Genomic DNA, 20,200 nt, shown 5'->3' with positions numbered 1-20,200 from the left:
GACAACTTTTTCAGGGATGCCACCACCACGATAGGTGACTTTTCACGGGTGCTACCACTAGGCTAGACAACTTTTCTGGGATGCTACTACTAGGCTAGACGACTTTTTCAGGGATGCCACCACTAGGATAGATGACTTTTCAGGGATGACACCACTAGACTAGATGGCTTTTCTGGGATGGTATCACCAGGCAACATGATGGCTAGAAGAATTTTCAAGGATGCTGCCACTAGCATAGACAACCTTTTAGAGATGCTACCACTGGCCTAGAACACTTTTCTGGCATGCTACACTAGGCTGGATGACTTTTCAAGGATGCTACCAATAGCACAGATGACTTTTCAGGGATGCTACCACTAGGCTAGACGACTTTTCAGGGATGCCTCCACTAAGCTAGATGACTTTTCAGAGATGCACCATTAAGCTAGATTCTTTTCTGGGATGCTACTCAAGCATAGACAACTTTTCAGGGATGGCACCACTATATTCAGTTTTTTTTACCGAGGCGCATTTGCACTCAATCACAGGGGTGCCCTTTTAGCTCGGAAAAGTTTCCTGCTAGCTGATTGGTTGTAAGTATTTTGTCCGAATAGCATCATTGTTTTCAAATAATTACCAAGTAATGTGAATCGAAACTCATTTACTAACCTAAACTTCTCCCTCAGATATATGTTTTGTCAATAATTAATGTTAACGAATAAAGAGATTATAAAGCATTGTGATGGTAAGTCTAAATTTAATAACAACACCCGCCGAAGTCAACGACAGGAGCTTGTTTTCGGATGCATGCTGCATAATTTGTTTACTTTTCACATATTTTAACACCTGCTGGGATAAATTACACTAAGCATAAGAAAAACATGTTATTATAAACATTCTTTGAATACCAGAATCTATGAAAAACATGGCATTAATAAAACTCGCTATTGGTGAAAACTTCCAGGGAGGTAAAAGGAACAGCCTGTAGTCTTAGATAAAATTACCTAGGTAGGTAGGCCTAGTTATTCATATGGTATCCACATGCCAGCAAATGTTGATGGGCAAGAAAATTTTTCAGATACATAACATCTTTTATAGGCTTTTGTGCTGAAGCCTTTTGTTATATCATTATGATAAATATGAAGAGGCTATTTTTTCTTTAACATAATAATAATGTACTTCCCTTATTATGGCTTTATTTCTTGCACACATTTCAAACTAGGCTAGCCTATGTCTATGTGTCTTACACCCTTTTTTGACAATTGGAATAAATTTTGCTTAACTCTTTAAGGTAAGGAGTAACAGTAAACAGTAGCTAATGCTTGATGTAAGTTAGGCTAGGTGTATGTAGGCCTATGATGTAAGTCCGTATAGAAAGGGTTTGCTAATTTTGTCGTAAAAGTATAGATTCTATTAATAGCACTATTTTCGGTTTGATGATACTGTAGTGTTCCATAAATTGCATAAAAATCACAATTAAACGAATTCATAATTTCACCGAGTTACAACCGCGATACCCCTCCCTCCCCCTTCCATCCCCGCCTTGGTATTTGACACAGTAGACGCCTATAGCCCACTAATCCTTAAAATGTATATGTGTATAGTACATTTTCTACTCAGTCACATTTTCTTTTACTTCTCAAAATATCCGCAGAAACTCGTGTGAACCTTATGTGTGTCCTGAATAGAACGCAAAATAAGAAAATAAACAGTTTTCTTATCTCGCATTGTCTGCTGTAACTTACATGAAAGAGTAAGTTGTTAATTTCTGCGAAATATATTTTTATTAGTGTGCACCTACAAAAAGGAGCATAGAAACTATTTAATTGCAGATATAGCCATTACAGTAATCTCAATAACATAACACTGATTTCAACACTTACATAAATCAGGAAAAAGCTGCAATGACATAAATCAGGAAAGTGCTACAATGAAAACCAGCTGGTTTTCCCGCCAGGCCGCCACAGGCTGTTCCTTTTACCTCCCCGGAAGTTTTCACCAGTAGCTAGTTTTATTAATTCCATGTTTTTAGTAGATTCTGGTATTCAAATAAATTTTATAATAACATGTTTTTCTTATGCTTAGTGTAATTTATCCCAATTGGTGTTAAAATATGTGAAAAGTAAACAAATTATGCAGCGTGCATCCGAAAACAAGCTCCTGTCATTGACTTTGGTGGGTGTTGTTATTAAATTTAGACTTACCACCACAATACTTTATAACTTACCATCACAATACTTTAAAATCTCTTTATTCGTTAACATTATTTATTGGCAAAACATATATCTGAGGGAGAAATTTAGGTTAGTAAATAAGTTTCGATTCACATTACTTGGTAATTATTTGAAAACAATTATGCTATTCGGACAAAATACTTACAACCAATCAGCTAGCAGGAAACTTTTCCGAGCTAAAAGGGCACCCCTGCGAGTCTGTGCAAATGCGCCTCGGTAAAAAAAAACTGAGTTTAGTCTAGACGATTTTCTGGGATGCTACCACTAGGCTAGATGACTTTTCAGGGATGTCACCACTATTCTAGACGACTTTTTAGGATTGCTAATATGCTAGACGACATTAGCTTAGTGGTAGCATCCCTGTAAGTCGTCGTTCTCCAACCATTCGGTGGTTCGAGTCCATATGGTGATGGAATTCTTATCATTTATAAATTCCCCTATGGTGTTTATTCCAAGGTTGAATGAAGTTGATATTAAATGATATTTGTATTGTAATGTTTATGATTATATATATATATATATATATATATATATATATATATATATATATATATATATATATATATATATATATATATAAGTCCCTGTCTCCCATATCAACCTAAATGGCATGAGTTCAGAAGTCTATTAATGTCAGGTGTACTTGCCATACATTATTCCCTGTTTGTGAACGATATTACCAAGGTTCTGTATATATATATATATATATATGTGTGTGTGTGTGTGTGTGTGTGTGTGTGTATCTAGTATTAAGGTAGAAATACCGATGAATACAGAATTTACTGAACCTTGGTAATATCGTTCACAACAAGGAATAATGTATGGCAAGTACACCTGACATTAATAGACCTCGAACTCATGCCATTTAGGGTTGATACGCGGGAGACAGGGACTTAATGACATTATGTTGAAGGCTATGTGCATTACACCAGTCACTTATGTATAAACTCCACAAGGCAGGGATCCTACTTCAGTCAGGGTGTGCACTTATAATATAATTCCCTCTGGATGTGATTCATTTCCAAGGTTTAGTGAAATGGATCTAAATGCTCTATTTGTAGCTTATTACTTGAAAGTATAAAATATCATCCTCAAAATTACTGACAATATAACGATATTGTTATGATTTGGTGTTTTCCAACCAGCTAATGTGTCATTATGAAGGCTTAGAGTGAGACAGAACGACTAGTATTTTCCCTTGAAGTGCGTAAACACATCACTGAACTTGCATTTAATCAAGTCTCTTGTAGGACTTTTATAACTTGCACTCACTAATCAGATAATCCTCAATCCTAGCTTGAAAAAATGTCAGGTTTTCCTTTAAAAAATAAGTTTCTCATCCACACACCGTAGAAATCTTAAAATTAATAAATAAACGAATACAACTCCGCATATATCTATTATGTTGAATTAAAAAAACTTGCTAATCGGCTTAAAAAATAGATGATATTCGCTACCATGACGAAATTTTTATTACAAAATATAAATCGGGGTAAATCCTGAACGAAGAAAATTAAATCCTGTCCAGATTCATCGTTCTAATCAGGATATTTTGAGAGTTCATCTGGTATGCTTGCAACTTCTGATTGAAGAGCAGAAACGTGCCATTGGCTTTTTGAACTAGCATGAATATGTCTGCAATGACACACTGAAGGAATGTCACCTCCTCTCACGACAGCTCATAGCAGGAAAACGTCAGAACTTGTACTGAATGATCGAGGAGAAAAGGTTTAACTGGAAAGGAGAGGAGTATTTGTTGACTATCAGAATAGCAATAAAATTTCAATCTCCATACATGGTTTTTACCTTAATCTGTCAGTAAGATTTGGCTATGTATTAATTACTTGAGTTAATTACTTGAGTCTGAATTCTTTAACGGTTACAAATTATAACTGACCACATTTCGATGAAACAGATTTTATTAGAAGTTTTCCTTATTTACTCAGATTGACAAGCTTGAGAGGAACTCATGAATAAATAAATAAATGTGACACAGAAAGCGACATAAACGTATGTTTTATAACTCAACCTTGTCTTTTGATAATAGGAGTTGAATACTGTGATAATATTACATCTTGCAAATTAAACACGTAAATATATTTTGGGTGGGTGCGAGCTCTACCACAAAACAAAAAGGCGGACGGTGGTTTCTGTACCTTAAAAATTTCACTCATAAAATGTTGCCAGTAGTTGTCAAAACCATATCGCTGTAGCTCGAGGCTTAGTGATGATCTTTTATCACGGGGAAATGTTACGCTCGAGCACCCCCTTGATACTTATATTTTGAGAGTAGCTTACAAATGTATATAAAACGGTGCCTCAATAACGGCTTGACCTCAATATGATTTTAATCCTTGTTTCCCTTTCCACGCGCCTCCTAATACCTTCAATCGCTCCTTTACACCTTTAAATAATTTTTAAAGGGAATTTCATCAGCTTTTGTTTTGCCTAGACTTCTACATTTCTACAGCCTTTCAAATTTCTACTTCGTTTTCGAAGTCAGTCATAGATATTTTTATATATAGGTATCATTCATATAACGGCGGAATAGTTGCGGACAAATTGTATCTTTTCGTTCCTATACCTTACATATATATATATATATATATATATATATATATATATATATATATATATATATATATATATATATATACATACATACATACATACATACATATATACATACATACATACATACATACATACATACATACATACATACATACATACATATATATATATATATATATATATATATATATATATATATATATATATATATATATATATATATATATATATATATATATATATATATATATATAACGGCCGCGGACGTAGACAAAAAATATACGTAAACAAACAAGAACATCTTAAAATAATCAATAAGCTTAACCGATCATGACATTCATTCCAGAAACTCATTTCGTAATATTTATAACGCAATGGGATTAGAAAATCAAAGGGCTGGATGTACAGTAGAAACCGACACTGCTGTAGTACTGTAGATATGAAGATACCAAAGAGAAAAAAGCAATCTTTCGAAGCATAAAGACTCGAATTGCTTCACAGATTTCACGCGCGAAGCCCTGCATTCGTTCGCCAAGAAATTTACAAAAGACACGACAATCTTTGATAAGTGGTGGCTATATTAAACTCTTGCATTGAATTGCTAACAATAGGGCCACTGTAGGGTGAAGTAAAAGGACCCAGAAAACGCAGCCGACTTCGAGATTCAAGAGGAGATGGAACGGATGGGGAGGTGCTGCTTTTGTACCAAAAATCTAGATGAAAAACGGGAAGCAGATGAAGATGGCAGACAGTCCGCATAAGAGGGAAACTTTTGTCTGTCAACTCCATAGCAAACACTCCCAAGAGTGAAGTGTTCATATAAATCATTCATATGAACATCCATGAATACAAACTAATGTGTTCGCAAAAAATATGAATACACAGTTCATGCCATGAAGGAAGAAGTTCTAGACATTGCATAGTGAGTATCAGCTTGAATAAAACGATCCATAAATATATTTCCCAGAGGATTAACAAAAGCGTCTTTCTTAAAACCGACTTTGCACTGTGGTGTAATTTAAATGAAACTCCATTAACATAAGATTTCAATGACTTGCTCTTTTCCATATATTTTTAATGCCATATGAGATTTCAATGAGTCACTATTTCCGAAAATGTTTAATCACGTATGATATATTTACGTGACTATGTCACCAACAGAAAAATTATTACTCCCGTCCCCTTGTATTCGTTTCCTAAGTTTTCAAACTTTCGGATATTATTATACATATACATACACACACACACACTCACACACACACACACACACACACATATATATATATATAATATATATATATATATATATATATATATATATATATATATATATATATATATATATATTATATATATATATATATATATATATATATATATATATATATATTACTAACAGGACCTTATTCAAACTGGATGGTATCTAATGGAGTATTTATTCAGAAAAAGTAACTTTTGAATAAATACTCCATTAGATACCATCCAGTTTGAAGTAACCTTTTCTGAATAAATACTCCACTAGATACCATCGAGTTTGAATGAGGCCCTGTTAGTAATTCTACTAATGCACAGAACAATTGTGTATGTGATAAAGTTAATATATACAGTATATATATCTATATATATCTTCTTAAACTTTTGCCTTTTGCCTTGCATTACGTATAGACCCCGCCCCCTACCCCTGAAATTTTTGCCAACTATAATCTATAAACAATATGTTGTCTATTTGTATGCTATTATACTTATCATAACAATAAAAGACAATTCATAAACAAGATTTGAAATTAAAAATTTACTTGTATTTTGAATTTTTGGCATGTTTTGAGATAATAATTAGAAAATATATGGAAGCAGTGATAACGTTTTTGGCAATTTTGTAATTAACATCACAAAATTAAAATAATAGGCACCATCTGGCAACTCTGCTTGCGCCCCCTTGGAAGCTTCTGGCGCCCCAGTTTAAGAATCACTGATCTATCAGATCGAGTCTCCGAACTCTAGGGAGATTTATTATCATATTTCATTACCTTTCATAAACAAGCATTTGCCTGGGATGTTCAAAAGGACTCCATTTTTGTGTATTTTGGTGAGACCATAAAAATGCCAAAATCCTGTTGGAACAAAGATATTATATATATATATATATATATATTATATGTTCCGATATATACGACGCAGAACGATTTTTATATTTTGTTATATAGCCACATAAATAACATTATATTTATATGGAGAAAATAGATAGATATAAGCTCCTTTCCTATATATACTGTGTGTCCATATACATATAATATTTCTATATATATGTATTCCGAAAATATATATTTTACAGGGCTATATATAATATATCTATATCTATCTATCTATTACACACACACAAAATATATATATATAACTATATATATATATATATATACTATATATATCAACCTATAATTTGTTAGTTGAAAAATAGCGCATTTTCTTTTTGATTTTCCACTTATTTCAGGATATAATATATATATTTCCTAGTAGGTGAGTCTCCACTCAGGATACAGTCTAAAATGCGAAGGAAGGGCACCATTAATACAACTTTATTATGCCATCGTTTCAACAGTACTATAGTCGCATTTTCAATGCAATGATTAAAAACTTCCCTACAAAAATTCACATTAACACATCGATGTAAGAAATTTCTAAAACAAAATAAAAACGGAGGGAATAGGTAGACCTGACATACCTAAAATCAGCAGTAACAAGACTAAAACAAAAGAACACAGGAAGAGCAAGAAAGGACAGAGAAGAAAACATAAACAAAAGGTTAAGCAATGAACAATTGAACAGATGGATTGTTTGAGTATTTAGTGTTGGGACCGTCTTCTTTATAATAATAGATTCTAATATATTGAGGTCATTTTCATTACTGGATGTTGTCCTATTATAGAAAAATCTTTATAATTAAAATCATGTTTTGTACAAAACTGATGATTTCTTATATTTTGGTCTGGATTAGACAGTTTACATCCAGTTCTGTAAATTACACCCAATATATTAGAATCCGTATTATTATATCCGACGTAAATCCCACGATCCCAACACTAAATACTTATAAACCTCTGAAGACAAAGATGTTCATTGACGAACCTTTTGTTTAAATATCGATCCGATCGTCCTTTCTTGCTCTTCCTGGGTTTTTGTTTTAGTCTTGTTCCTGCTACGGTTTAGGTATGTCCTGTGCCTATTCCTCCGTTTTTATTTTGTTTTATAATTTATACATCGATGTTTTAATGTGAATTTTTGTAAGAAGTTTTTAATCATTGCAGCCTTGAAAATGCGACTATAGCAATTGTCGTGAAACGTTGGCATAATAAACGTATTGTAATAATGGTGCCCTTTCCTTCGCCTTCGAGACTATATATATACACACACACACACACACACACACATATATATATATATATATATATATATATATATACATATATATATATATATATATATATATATACATATATATAGTTACATGGATATGTATGCATGTACAGTATATATACACGCAAACACACACACACACACACACACACACACATATATATATACTGTATATGTATATATAATTTTATATATATATATATATACTGTATATGTATGAAATTTTCACATCATCGTGACATTTTTTTTTGTATTATCAAACATTAAATCCAAACGTCATTTAATATCCAATTCACTCTACCTCGAATATACCGCCGAAGGGAAATTATAGCTGATAATTGGTTGGTCACCTGGTGGTTTCGATCCAACGACAACAACATACCACTTCAGTGACGAGAAATCTTACTACTGGGCTGTCAGTTGTAATTCCCCTTCGGTTTGTTTCCGAGACCTTACCTTACCTTACAGACCTTACAGTTCGTTCGGGTTGCCCCAGGTCCCTCAGTGTGAGGCACCTCTGATGTCTACCAGAGAATTGCTAATGCATCTTCCGGTATATTTTGCATCTTCCAATCTTGGATGGCCTGGGATGCATCTTAGATATTTGTCGAGCTTATTCTTAAACACATCTACGCTCACTCCTGTTATGTTCCTCAGATGAGCTGGTAGCGCATTGAATAGACGCTGCATTATCGATGCTGGTGAGTGGTGGATTAATGTCCTGTGTGCTTTCCTTAGTTTTCCTGGTATAGTTTTGGGCACTATTAATCTACCTCTGCTTGCTCTTTCTGATATTTTTAGCTCCATGATGTTTTCGGTAATTCCTTCTATCTGTTTCCATGCCTGGATGATCATGTAGCGTTCTCTTCTCCTTTCAAGACTATACAAATGTAAGAATTGTAGTCTTTCCCAGTAGTCAAGGTCCTTAACTTCTTCTATTCTAGCTATAAATGACCTTTGTACACTCTATTTGTGCAATATCCTTTTGGTAGTGTGGGTACCATATTATATTGCAATATTCAAGTGGACTACGTACGTACGTTTTATAAAGCATAATCATGTGTTCGGCTTTTCTTGTTTTGAAGTGCCGGAACAACATTCCCATTTTTGCTTTGCATTTTGCCAATAGCATTGCTATTTGATAATTGCATAACATATTCCTATTCAACATCACACCAAGGTCTTTAACTGCTTCCTTATTTGTGAATGTCTCGTTATTAGGTCCTTTATATGCATATAGCATTCCTTCTTTATCACCATAGTTTATTGATTCAAATTTATCAGAGTTAAATACCATCCTATTTATCTCTGCCCATTTATATATTTTGTTTAGGTCTCTTTGTAGCGAGTTCCTATCTTCATCACAAGCAATTTCTCTACTTATTCTTGTGTCATCTGCGAAACTTCTCACTACCGAGTCCTTAACATTACTGTCTATGTCTGCAATCATAATCACAAACAGCAATGCAGCTAACACCGTACCTTGTGGAGGGAATTGGATATTAAACGACATTTGTAGCTCAATGTTTGCGATATATGTATATGTTTATATATGCATATATTTACATAAAACAAATATATATATATACATACACACACACATATATATATATATATATATATATATATATATATAATATATATATATATATATATATATATATATATATATATATATATATATATATATATATATATATATATATATATATATATATATATATATATATATATATATATATATATATATATATATATATGTATGTATATATAGTAACAACACAAAAGTTTCCAACCAAGAGGTACCTTTGCATAAATATTACACACAATAAAAAGACATTCTCCTATGAAATTTACTATCTACATTCCTTAACTTTTCTCCAACGATTGAACTGTACAGGGACTGCTCCACCTTCATAATCGTTACAGTTTTGTGCTCTTATGGCCGGTTGTAATCATTTTGGCGAGACTGGTAATTAAGTGTATCGAGCTTTCTTCTCTACCTTCATGGTGCCGTATGAGTTATAAGCCGAGACTTCCACATCAGTCTTCACCACCACCAGGCAAATGGACAGCTGAGTCCACATGGGAAGCCTTTATTGGAACCCATGCTTAAGCGTCGGGACAATAAGGGGAAGAAAAACCTCTGAATCTATGTTGATGTTTGTGGCATGGTGTCAAGAAGAATGTGCCAATTTTCAGGCTGCAGAAACAGGCAGTTATAAGTAGTGACCTGGTCCTGCCAAACGGGTCAAAGCCTCAGTGACACAAACCCAGAAGAAGGGACAGGGCATTATAAGGAACATCCTGACTGAGAAAAAATCAATGCAGTACAGTATTACAAAAATAAATTATATATATATATATATGTATATATATGTATATATATATATATATATATATATATATATATATATATATATATATATATATATATATATATATATATATATATATATATATATATATGTAATTGAAATATTAAATTGAGATGTAAACACAAACTGCATTTATATCTTTCAACTGTCACTGGAAATCTGCTCTAACTTAAGGATGAAACTTTTATAGAAAGTCTCAAACTTATCAGAGCAGAGAGATCTTTCATGGAATGGGTAGATCCTCCCTTTTACACCATAATCTATTTTTTTTTCTTCAAAATTGATGAGGCGTCAAAAAGTCACACAATTTGTGAGTCGAGGGCATCCTCATAGCCTCCTTGGCAATTTGACCAAAGAGTACTGGAATGAAGACGACCCTCACTGCCTTTCTCTTTAGAATGTCAGAAAGAAAGATGAGAATAAGATTCATAAAAATGGAAAATAGGAGATTTGCCAACAATTAAATATTTCACCCCAAATCTTCAAAGATATTAGAAAGATATCAACAAATGTAAAGATCTGCTCTGTTCTGTACAAAAATCTAGACCTGCTGGGAAATCGGAACTAAACAAGAAGGCTCTCAGAGGAAGAACAAAATTCGCAAGATGAAAAATCTGAAAAGCCAAAGGGCGATAACAAAGTACGGATTGTATTATTTTTCTCTTGATCAGATCACTAACCTAACTTTAAGCTAAACTGCAGTCTAGGTGAGGATAATGTGTCTAATCAAAATGACTTTCAGTGATCTCGAAGCCTGCTTGGTAGTCTTTAACAGTACAAATAATTTCGGAAATTGCTCCTAAGAGAATATGCAAGTCCTCAGAATGACGTGAGCGAATGCTGAAAAGAGGTCACAAAATTCAAACGATATTGCATATAGACCTTATTCACACGTACACTAGCAGCATTAATAGAGAGACATAGCCAGATAGATAACTTGTAATAACACACAGTTATTTCGGTGGGACACCAAGGGAAGCTATTATTTATTGATATTATCACAACTTATAATTTAAATGTAAAATGTAAAACTTTCTTATCGTACCCAAGAGCTCTTTAGTTGAATCTTTGACTCAAGCTCTAAAATGCGAAAGGAGTCAGTTAACGTTGTAAAACAAAGTGAGAGATTTTCTTGCAGACATCAGATGAACCACTGAGCTGTTCTTCAAGCAACTGGTAGAGCGATCGCATAGTAAACAAGTGCATTCCAGCTTTGGTTATATAAATACAGTAAAAAAATCATCCTATTACAGGCGAATTAATCATAGAGGAAAAAGGTAGTGGTTTGAATGTCATCCCTATTTTCGTTTTATCACGAAACGACGCGATGATTCATATTCTAATTGCACAATAAAACGTTACCTTAATGGGCTTTCCAACTTCCAATTCATTTCACCAGACTTATATATTTGAAATTCCCTTTCTCCAAAATGACAGGCCATCGCTAAACCGCAAGCAAGCGCTTTCTGATAGTAAATCCAATATCATGCGCCACCTATAACAATGACTGATGACTTGATTGCATGAAACACTCACCTCAGTCCACCTGTCGAAGACAGCGCCATCCTGAAGCTCCTTCGCGACTTCCTTCTTCCAGACGAAATCAAAGTACTTGGTCATGTTTGCTTAGAAGTTGAAGAGGTGAGAACGGCGACAGTGTGAGAGAGGCTTGAAAGGAGCGTGTCAGGCAGGTTTTGGCGCTATTTTGACTGCTTGAGGGAGAGGGCCTCAGTCGGCACTCAGACGAAAGGGGGGCATCAGACTCGCGCACACACACACAGACACACTCCAGCCACCCGCCGCAACGCCTCCTGCAACAACATCAAAAGGCACAATTAAGTTCACACGAGAAGACAGTCATCATTTTCTGTCAAAAACAACATGGCTCTCGAAACATACTGAACGATGATGTGAAATAAAATGCAGATACTCCTGAAAAATACACCATCAGCTCAATATATATTCTGAGACAACAATACATATATATATATATATATATATATATATATATATATATATATATATATATATATATATATATATATATATATATATATATATATATATATATATATATGTGTGTGTGTGTGTGTGTGTAAACATACATACAAGCACACGTACACACACTTACGTATACACACACACACATATATATATATATATATATATATATATATATATATATATATATATATATATATATATATATTCATACATACATTTGTGAGTAAAGTATAAAACAGCTTGTAAAAAACTAAGAAATGTGTCTCGTCGATATATATAAATGATAATAAAAAGTCATATGCGAATATAGTTCTTTCAGTTTTAGCAACAATTTTAGCACTGTACTGCAACACTAAACTTGTTATAAAAACAATAGTACAAAATCTTTTAAGTACCGAAATTAAAAAATTATCCATAACTTTTTCATTTGTGCAATCCACCAAGAAAGGATTATCACGGGCAGCGCAGTTACAAGTGGGAAAATAAACATCTTCCACACACAACTCAGTCTTATTACCTAAAATTTTGATATAAACCCAAATCAGAGAAAACTCACGATATACAAAAATGACGATCAATACAGATATATAAGGTATAGTGTCTATTCATTTACTATTCTGTTCTTTACTTCAAGAATCAAAGCCCCTGCTCCTCACATGTTTAATGTTGCAGCATAATGAAAACTGAACAATATTCGAGTCTTTCAGAGAAGTAACTTGTTTTTATAACTTACATACATACAATTACAAATAACTAGATAGATAAATAAAATCTCTTCGTAAAAGTTAGGTTTTGACACTCAGTGAGGCAGAATCATTACTTATATTCTATGGTAAGTCAATATTCTTCATTAAAACTTAAGGAAGTCATAGATTCAAAAATAAGAAATGATGGTATAATTGAAGCCTCTCAGACGCTGTTCTTGATTTCTCTACTTAATTTTTCCTCTCATCATATTTCACTAAGTATAGAATATTCATCGCATGAATACTGGCGACAAAATATAAAAATAGCGTTGCATGTAAAAAATTTGAGTCTTTTTATAATTCTCTTAATGAACTAGCAATACTGAATGCAAAGCTAACGAAGATTAATTCGAATCTATGAGAAAGAGAGAGAGAGAGAGAGAGAGAGAGAGAGAGAGATGAATGGCGTGAGTAAGAGCAAAAATAATAAGCTGTGTGTGTTTTATTCTCGTGACTCGGTGATAAAAACTCATTATCTGATAAGGAACAAAACAAGTAAGAACATACTGGAACGTTTCTAGCTCTTTGCATATAACCGATGATTTTATCAGTTTAGCGATGAAGAAATGCAAAGTCGTTATAATGGTGATAAACATTTAGACTGACTCGAAGGGCGTATCTTTTATTCAGTTTTGTTTTCTTGCCAATTAGCAATAACGTTCATGCATCAGTCGTCCATCTCGACTCATGGTTTCTCATTTATAAGAAAGAAGAAGCGACTGCAGCACACCTATACGTATAGCTTACTCACACATTCGCACGCACACGCTGATACTTGCGTAGGCTGCTTAAATAACATATACACCCAAATAATCTCCGCAGTCCACGGAATGAACATCGCACTAAACGAAGCCAGGCAAAACCCTGGGTCCCTCCCGCCCCTGTCTTCAACCCCTGTCGTTAATTAACCCTCCCATAGGCATCTTGTGGATATGAGAACCCTAAATTCAGTTGCTCTGATTCCTTATCTTCCATTACCACCACTACTAATACGACCTCTCTGTTTCATTCCAAAAGTTTTAGGACCATCCTCTCATGACGATCTACAGTGGACTAGCTCACATCAAAGATTTGTTCCTCTTAACTGATACAAGACAAAAACAAACGCACGCACAATAAATAAATGATACGCTCACATTTCATTTAAATGGGAAGGGCACAACACTCAGCCAGCACTCCTCGATCATTTTGATACAATACAATAATAGTACCGAAGAAAGAACCTTTCATTAAACACAAGAGGATTACAGGAACTGGCTGCTACTTAGACGCGGTGTGAGTAAGGAAGAAATGCTCAAAGTGAATGAATATTGTGTTAGAAACCCCTATAAGATTGACTACTCAGCAGCAGAGAGAGACTTCAGAGCAATGATAACAGCAGATGTCGACAATCTCAGCCAACAATATTCCTAAGAAAACGAACATCCTGCACACTAATAAATAAAATAATGATTTCCTGTTCCCATTTTCTCACGATGCCATTCTTTAGTAAGTAGTAAGGCATGTTTTAAGTTCAGCACTACCGCTAAGTATTGTACACGGTCTCCTGTTTCCATGCAACTGGCATCAAAAAATCTTAAGACTGGGTGTGTACAAATGCAAGAACAGAAAATGAGTACTTCCGTGTACGACTGTAATTCCACTTCTTTGGTAATTTAAGACGATTTTGCCTTAAAAGTGCCATTAGATCCAAACGCAGCTACGGTAGATTTACATATGCTTGTATGTAACGTACATACATATAATTTTCATCATACACCTTTTTCCCATTTGAATGGGGTTGTGCCAGGTGAATACGGTGTACGTGCAATATAGAAAACGGCATAGAGTAGCTCCCTGATCACTAAAGATTTGATGAGAAAACATAAGCCAGTATTCTCCAGGCGCCACCCCATTCAAATGGGAAAAAGGTATATGATGAAAAAAATATATATATGCACGTTACATACAAGTGTGTTTAAGTTTTTGCGACATTTATGTGGAAAATTCACGAACGGTGCTTATGAAAGTGTATGTAGGAAAGAGCTGCAAAGTTCCATTATTTACTAACCCAAGCTGGGTCTACTGTGTGAGTATTTCTGACTGAAGTACACGGTATATAATTAGTGTAAGCAATAACTCGCCTTGTTGCCTTCATTTATATTATCAAGGGTAAGACTCAAGCATTATTCACTTACAAAGATAAAAAATAAGCAACACATACATATATATATTGCATATATATATATGCAATGTATATATTGCTTATGTTTGTCTTTGTATGTGAATACGGTATGAATCATGAAGAAATTCACACAATACACCATAAAGTACACCCTTGATAATAATGTAAATAAAGGCAACAAGGCGAGTTAATGCCTGCATTAAATATTGTGTACTTCATCTCTACAGAGGAACAATCGATCTGACCTTTTGTGGCATAATTTCATTGAGCTTAGAAGTCAAGCTCAGGTTGTCTATGGGAGAGCTTATATTAGGGTGTGAAGGAGATCTTGTTCTTCAGTGGTGATGACCATAAGCGATGGTCTCAAGTCTTCGCTCTTTGAAGTTGATTCAAATATGCCTCCCTTTGTAGCAGCTGATGGAACTCCAGTATATTGCCTTACACTGAAGGCAAAACTTTTGGATCAAGTCGTTGTGAGCAAACAGTGCGGTGAGTCCTTGCGTTGCCTTAGTCATGTTTTCCAGAGGCTAAGTTGCGTGCTTCTGGACCTTGACAATTTTGGCGGCACAGACCCTAACGGTGTCTTTCCCATATTTTTGAAAATTGTTTCTCCTGTTAGCAGACTAAGTTCGGCCTCGTGCCCCTCACAATGTATATTTCAAAAATACTGCCGGACAGATACTAACTGGGAATAAAATAAATACAAATAAAGCATGGCAGTTTATTCACCAGCCATAAAATGAAGGTCACTTCCACAATGTTCTTGAAAATCTCGTAAAAAATCTGTAAAAGCAATACAAAATGCCTATGGCTACCAACATCATTCCTTACGTTGCCCGCCATAGAGCATTCTTGGAACTATCACGTGGGGCCATAACTTCCCCCAACTGTCATGACCAGTACGATGGCGGCAGCTGCATGAGAAAGCCTGTGGTTGTTTGTCTACCAAATGGCAAGGGTAAGAAGCAAAGAAAACCACCTTGATACACCAAGTGGTCCAAAAGGCAACGCATAGGCCTTCTTTTTCTAAAGACTTATGAGTCACCGGTGACTCAAAGATCCATTGGGAACTGGTGGCTCGATTGGTGGTGCCAATGAAATACGTCTTTTAAGTTTTTACTTTTGTCCACCAGTGGTACACAAAAACACCAATACTTTTTCTAACTGTTGCAGGTACTTTTCAAGGTACTGTTATTATCATTAGTTTTATATCTGTTATTGCTTTTAAAAGTAATAATAGATATATTTTACATAAATACATTGTGAACTTATTATATAAACATACATGTATTATATGTATATATATATATATATATATATATATATATATATATATATATATATATATATATATATATATACATACACAAATATGTATATATACACATACATTATATATATATATATATACATACATATATATATATATATATATATATATATATATATATATATATATATATATATATATATATATATATATATATATATACTCTTTCTCTTTCTTCCCCAAGGACTACAGTGGACATTAGAAGTTTTTATGAAAACCAAAAATAATTTTCATTATGCGCTTCAGATGATGATGATGATATCTTTGGTAGTAGTTCTAATTCTTCACCAACTGAAAGTGAATATGATTCAGAGGAAGAAGCTAGTGGCACTACGAGTCAGAAAATGAAAATACTTCTGCACCATATGCTAACGTGAGACACAACACCCCTCTGCATCATGTCTACCCAACAACCCTCTGGACTGAATGACTGAACCACGACAGCCCTCTGGATCAAATGGCACAGCATAGCAAGATATTGTTGTACTGCCTAGAAACTTTGAATATACAGCAAAGGCACAGATACAATAAAATATTTCAGGCTCCAATTGATATACAGCAAAGGCACAGATACATTACAATATTTCAGCCTCATCAATTGGAGCAATTCATCTTATTGATGTGTAGAAGTTACTTGTCACTGATGATATCACTGATTTGATAGTATGAAAAATGATCAGATTTTATGATGTTACTGCAGCACAGAAACCTATGACTATGAAATCTAAGATGAAAGCTTGGAGGTCAGTAACCTATGAAGAAACTGATTTTATGATGTTACTGCAGCACAGAAACCTATGACTAGGAAATCTAAGATGAAAGCTTGGAGGCCAGTAACCTATGAAGAAACTGATATTATGATGTTACTGCAGCACAGAAACCTATGACTAGAAAACCTAAGATGAAAGCTTGTAGGCCAGTAACCTATGAAGAAACTGATTTTATGATGTTACTGCAGCACAGAAACCTATGACTAGAAACCCTAAGATGAAAGCTTGGAGGCCAGTAACCTATGAAGAAACTGAAAAGTTCTTTGGCATTCTGATTCTGTTGGACTGAACCAACAACCATTATTTGAATGTTAATGGGCTAAAAGTAAACTGTATGGCATTGAGCTCATTCAGAGAACTATGTGCAGGAACAAATTTGAGTTGATTTCACATTTTTTGCATTTTGCAGATAATCTCTTGGATGGAGGTAACAGGCTCTTTAAACTGAAGCCACTTATTCAGCTGCTGTCTCATAACTTTGAAAAATTCACTGCTGGTGAGAAGGTTATAACTGATAAAAGTATGGTTTTGTTTCGAGAGTGAACTATCTTATGGCAATATAACCCAAATGAAAGACGTAAGTATGGCCTGAAAGTGTACAATTGTGTACGGTAGATGTATACATATGGAAATGCACTATCTAAAGAAGGTGTATTTTATTTTGTACTTATGTGAAAATCTATCATTAAACTATCATTTGCAAGCATTTTATAATGGATTACTCTTTCAGATCCTTGAAATAATTGAATATGAAAAGTTTAAGAAATCCTAAAATGCACCACTGCTAGTACATGTGCCAGCAATCAGTAGTTTGCAATATACCACCGGTGGTATATTCTGAAGGAGAGTAATTTACTTGGGATTATTGTGGTTGGAAAAAATGAGAAAAAATACAACGAACCTCTGTGCCAAAGTTTCAATTAGTGCCACAATCACTGGGAATTTACAGGGCCAGGAGAGGCTGTCCTTATATTCTTGCTTCATCAGAATGGTCTAAAATTCCTGTATGATAGCTGTAGTAATCCCAAGAAGCACTGGTGACCAACGGGGAGAGCAGAAGGCAATGTTCACTGTGTAGGCCAACGTCGGTAGTCCTGGCGGTTGGCAAGAAATGAAGGGTGCTTGGTTATGTCGAGTTATTCCATCCTAATGCAGAGTCTCGACTCTCGAGTAAAATTATGGAGTCAGGTTTCTAGTCTCCAAGAAAAATGACGAAATCTAATGGTAAAACTGTAAAATACCAGGACTAGCTCCTGATCCTGACTGACTTCCTTGTCCATCAAGGAGGCAAGCAAAGAGTGTAACTATGAAAATAAAACCCAGCAGCGCCATCTATTGATTGGTAAATAAACTAACGATTTTAATTACCACTGTTTTATCTCAAGTTTTCGAGAAGCTGGTCTTTAAGTGTCTTTGCATGTTATTTGAAGAGCATTACAGTTTGAGTTTTGTAAGGGCCTTAGTACTTGTGATGCACTCTTGTCAGTATCTACTGTCCTGTCTTGCACACGGCTCTTGATGAGGGTATAGATTTCAGTGCACCCTTTGACCGTGCGAATCTTAAAGCACTCACTGCAAGGTAAGATTATTTGGAAATGGAGGATCTTTTATCAATATTTCAGATGAATTTTTAATATGCAGAACCCAAAGGGACTGTGTTGATGGCATGTATAGTAGCTTTAGTAACGTTGTTTCAGGAGTTGCTCAAGGTAGTGTTCTTGAACCTTTGCTATTTATTATCTATACTAGTGGTATGTGGCAAAGTCTGGAAAGCTCATTAATTGCACAGGCCGATGATTCTACTCTTCTATCTGTTGTTCTTTCTCTGTGCCTTAAGTCTGTGGTTGCAGAATCCTTGGACAGAGATCTGGAGTACGCTTTGAGGCATGAAGCTTAATTTTTTTTCTTTGCATCCTGATTTAAATTTAAATGTTACGGTTATTTTAAGATTTTAGGGTGTAACTTTAGATATGAAATTGACTTTTGAGAAGCATATACATAATACTACTTCCTCTGTTTCTCAAAAAGCTGATATCTTGCAGAAATATTTTAGAATGTTTCGGGGTGAAGCTATCATATCTAAGTCTTTTCACTCTCTTCTTTGTTTGGAGTACTGTTCTCCAGTGCTGATTCTCATCTCAAACTCTTAGATAGAGCTATACATCAGTCAAGTTTATTTTGTTAATTCTTAATGTTGACTTTGTTGCATAAACTGCACTTCGCCGACAAACATCCTCTACTGTACACTCACTCTTCTTTACCTGATGTAGCTGTGTTTGCTCGCAACACTACGCGACCTGCTGCTGCAAAAGGTGGGTCGTTTTCTAGCAGTAGGTTTAACACTACTCAGTTTGTTAGGAATTTAATCTTGGCCATAACTAAAATATGGAACAGTTTGCCTAGGGACGTTGTGTTATCTTCTGTTCTCCAAATGTTTAAGCGCGGAGCAAATTCACTCCTGTCTGCTGACATCTGATTTCGAGTGTATCGATTTTATTTTCTATTCCCTTATTTTTACTTATGTATCACTTTTTCCTACAACGTGTCTTTCCTTGCAGGATGATTTCTCTTTGGAGCCCTTTTGAGTTTATAGTCTGCTGACTGTCCATG

General features: G+C 34.5%; 1 protein-coding gene across 10 annotated transcripts in view; it reads right to left on the bottom strand.

The window, feature by feature from the left end:
• Positions 1 to 20,200, bottom strand: part of norpA (no receptor potential A) — a 699,095-nt gene that overhangs the window by 144,769 nt on the left and 534,126 nt on the right. For all 10 annotated transcript variants that reach the window (XM_067124206.1, XM_067124212.1, XM_067124215.1 and 7 more), the window contains one exon: positions 12,113 to 12,387. In XM_067124206.1, the coding sequence (XP_066980307.1) occupies positions 12,113 to 12,196 (84 nt within the window). In that variant the 5' untranslated portion in view covers positions 12,197 to 12,387. The remainder of the gene's footprint in view (positions 1 to 12,112; positions 12,388 to 20,200) is intronic.

Source organism: Macrobrachium rosenbergii, chromosome 22 (assembly GCF_040412425.1).
Source record: "Macrobrachium rosenbergii isolate ZJJX-2024 chromosome 22, ASM4041242v1, whole genome shotgun sequence".
Taxonomy (NCBI): Eukaryota; Metazoa; Arthropoda; class Malacostraca; order Decapoda; family Palaemonidae; genus Macrobrachium; species Macrobrachium rosenbergii.
This window is presented reverse-complemented; position numbering and strand designations above follow the sequence as displayed.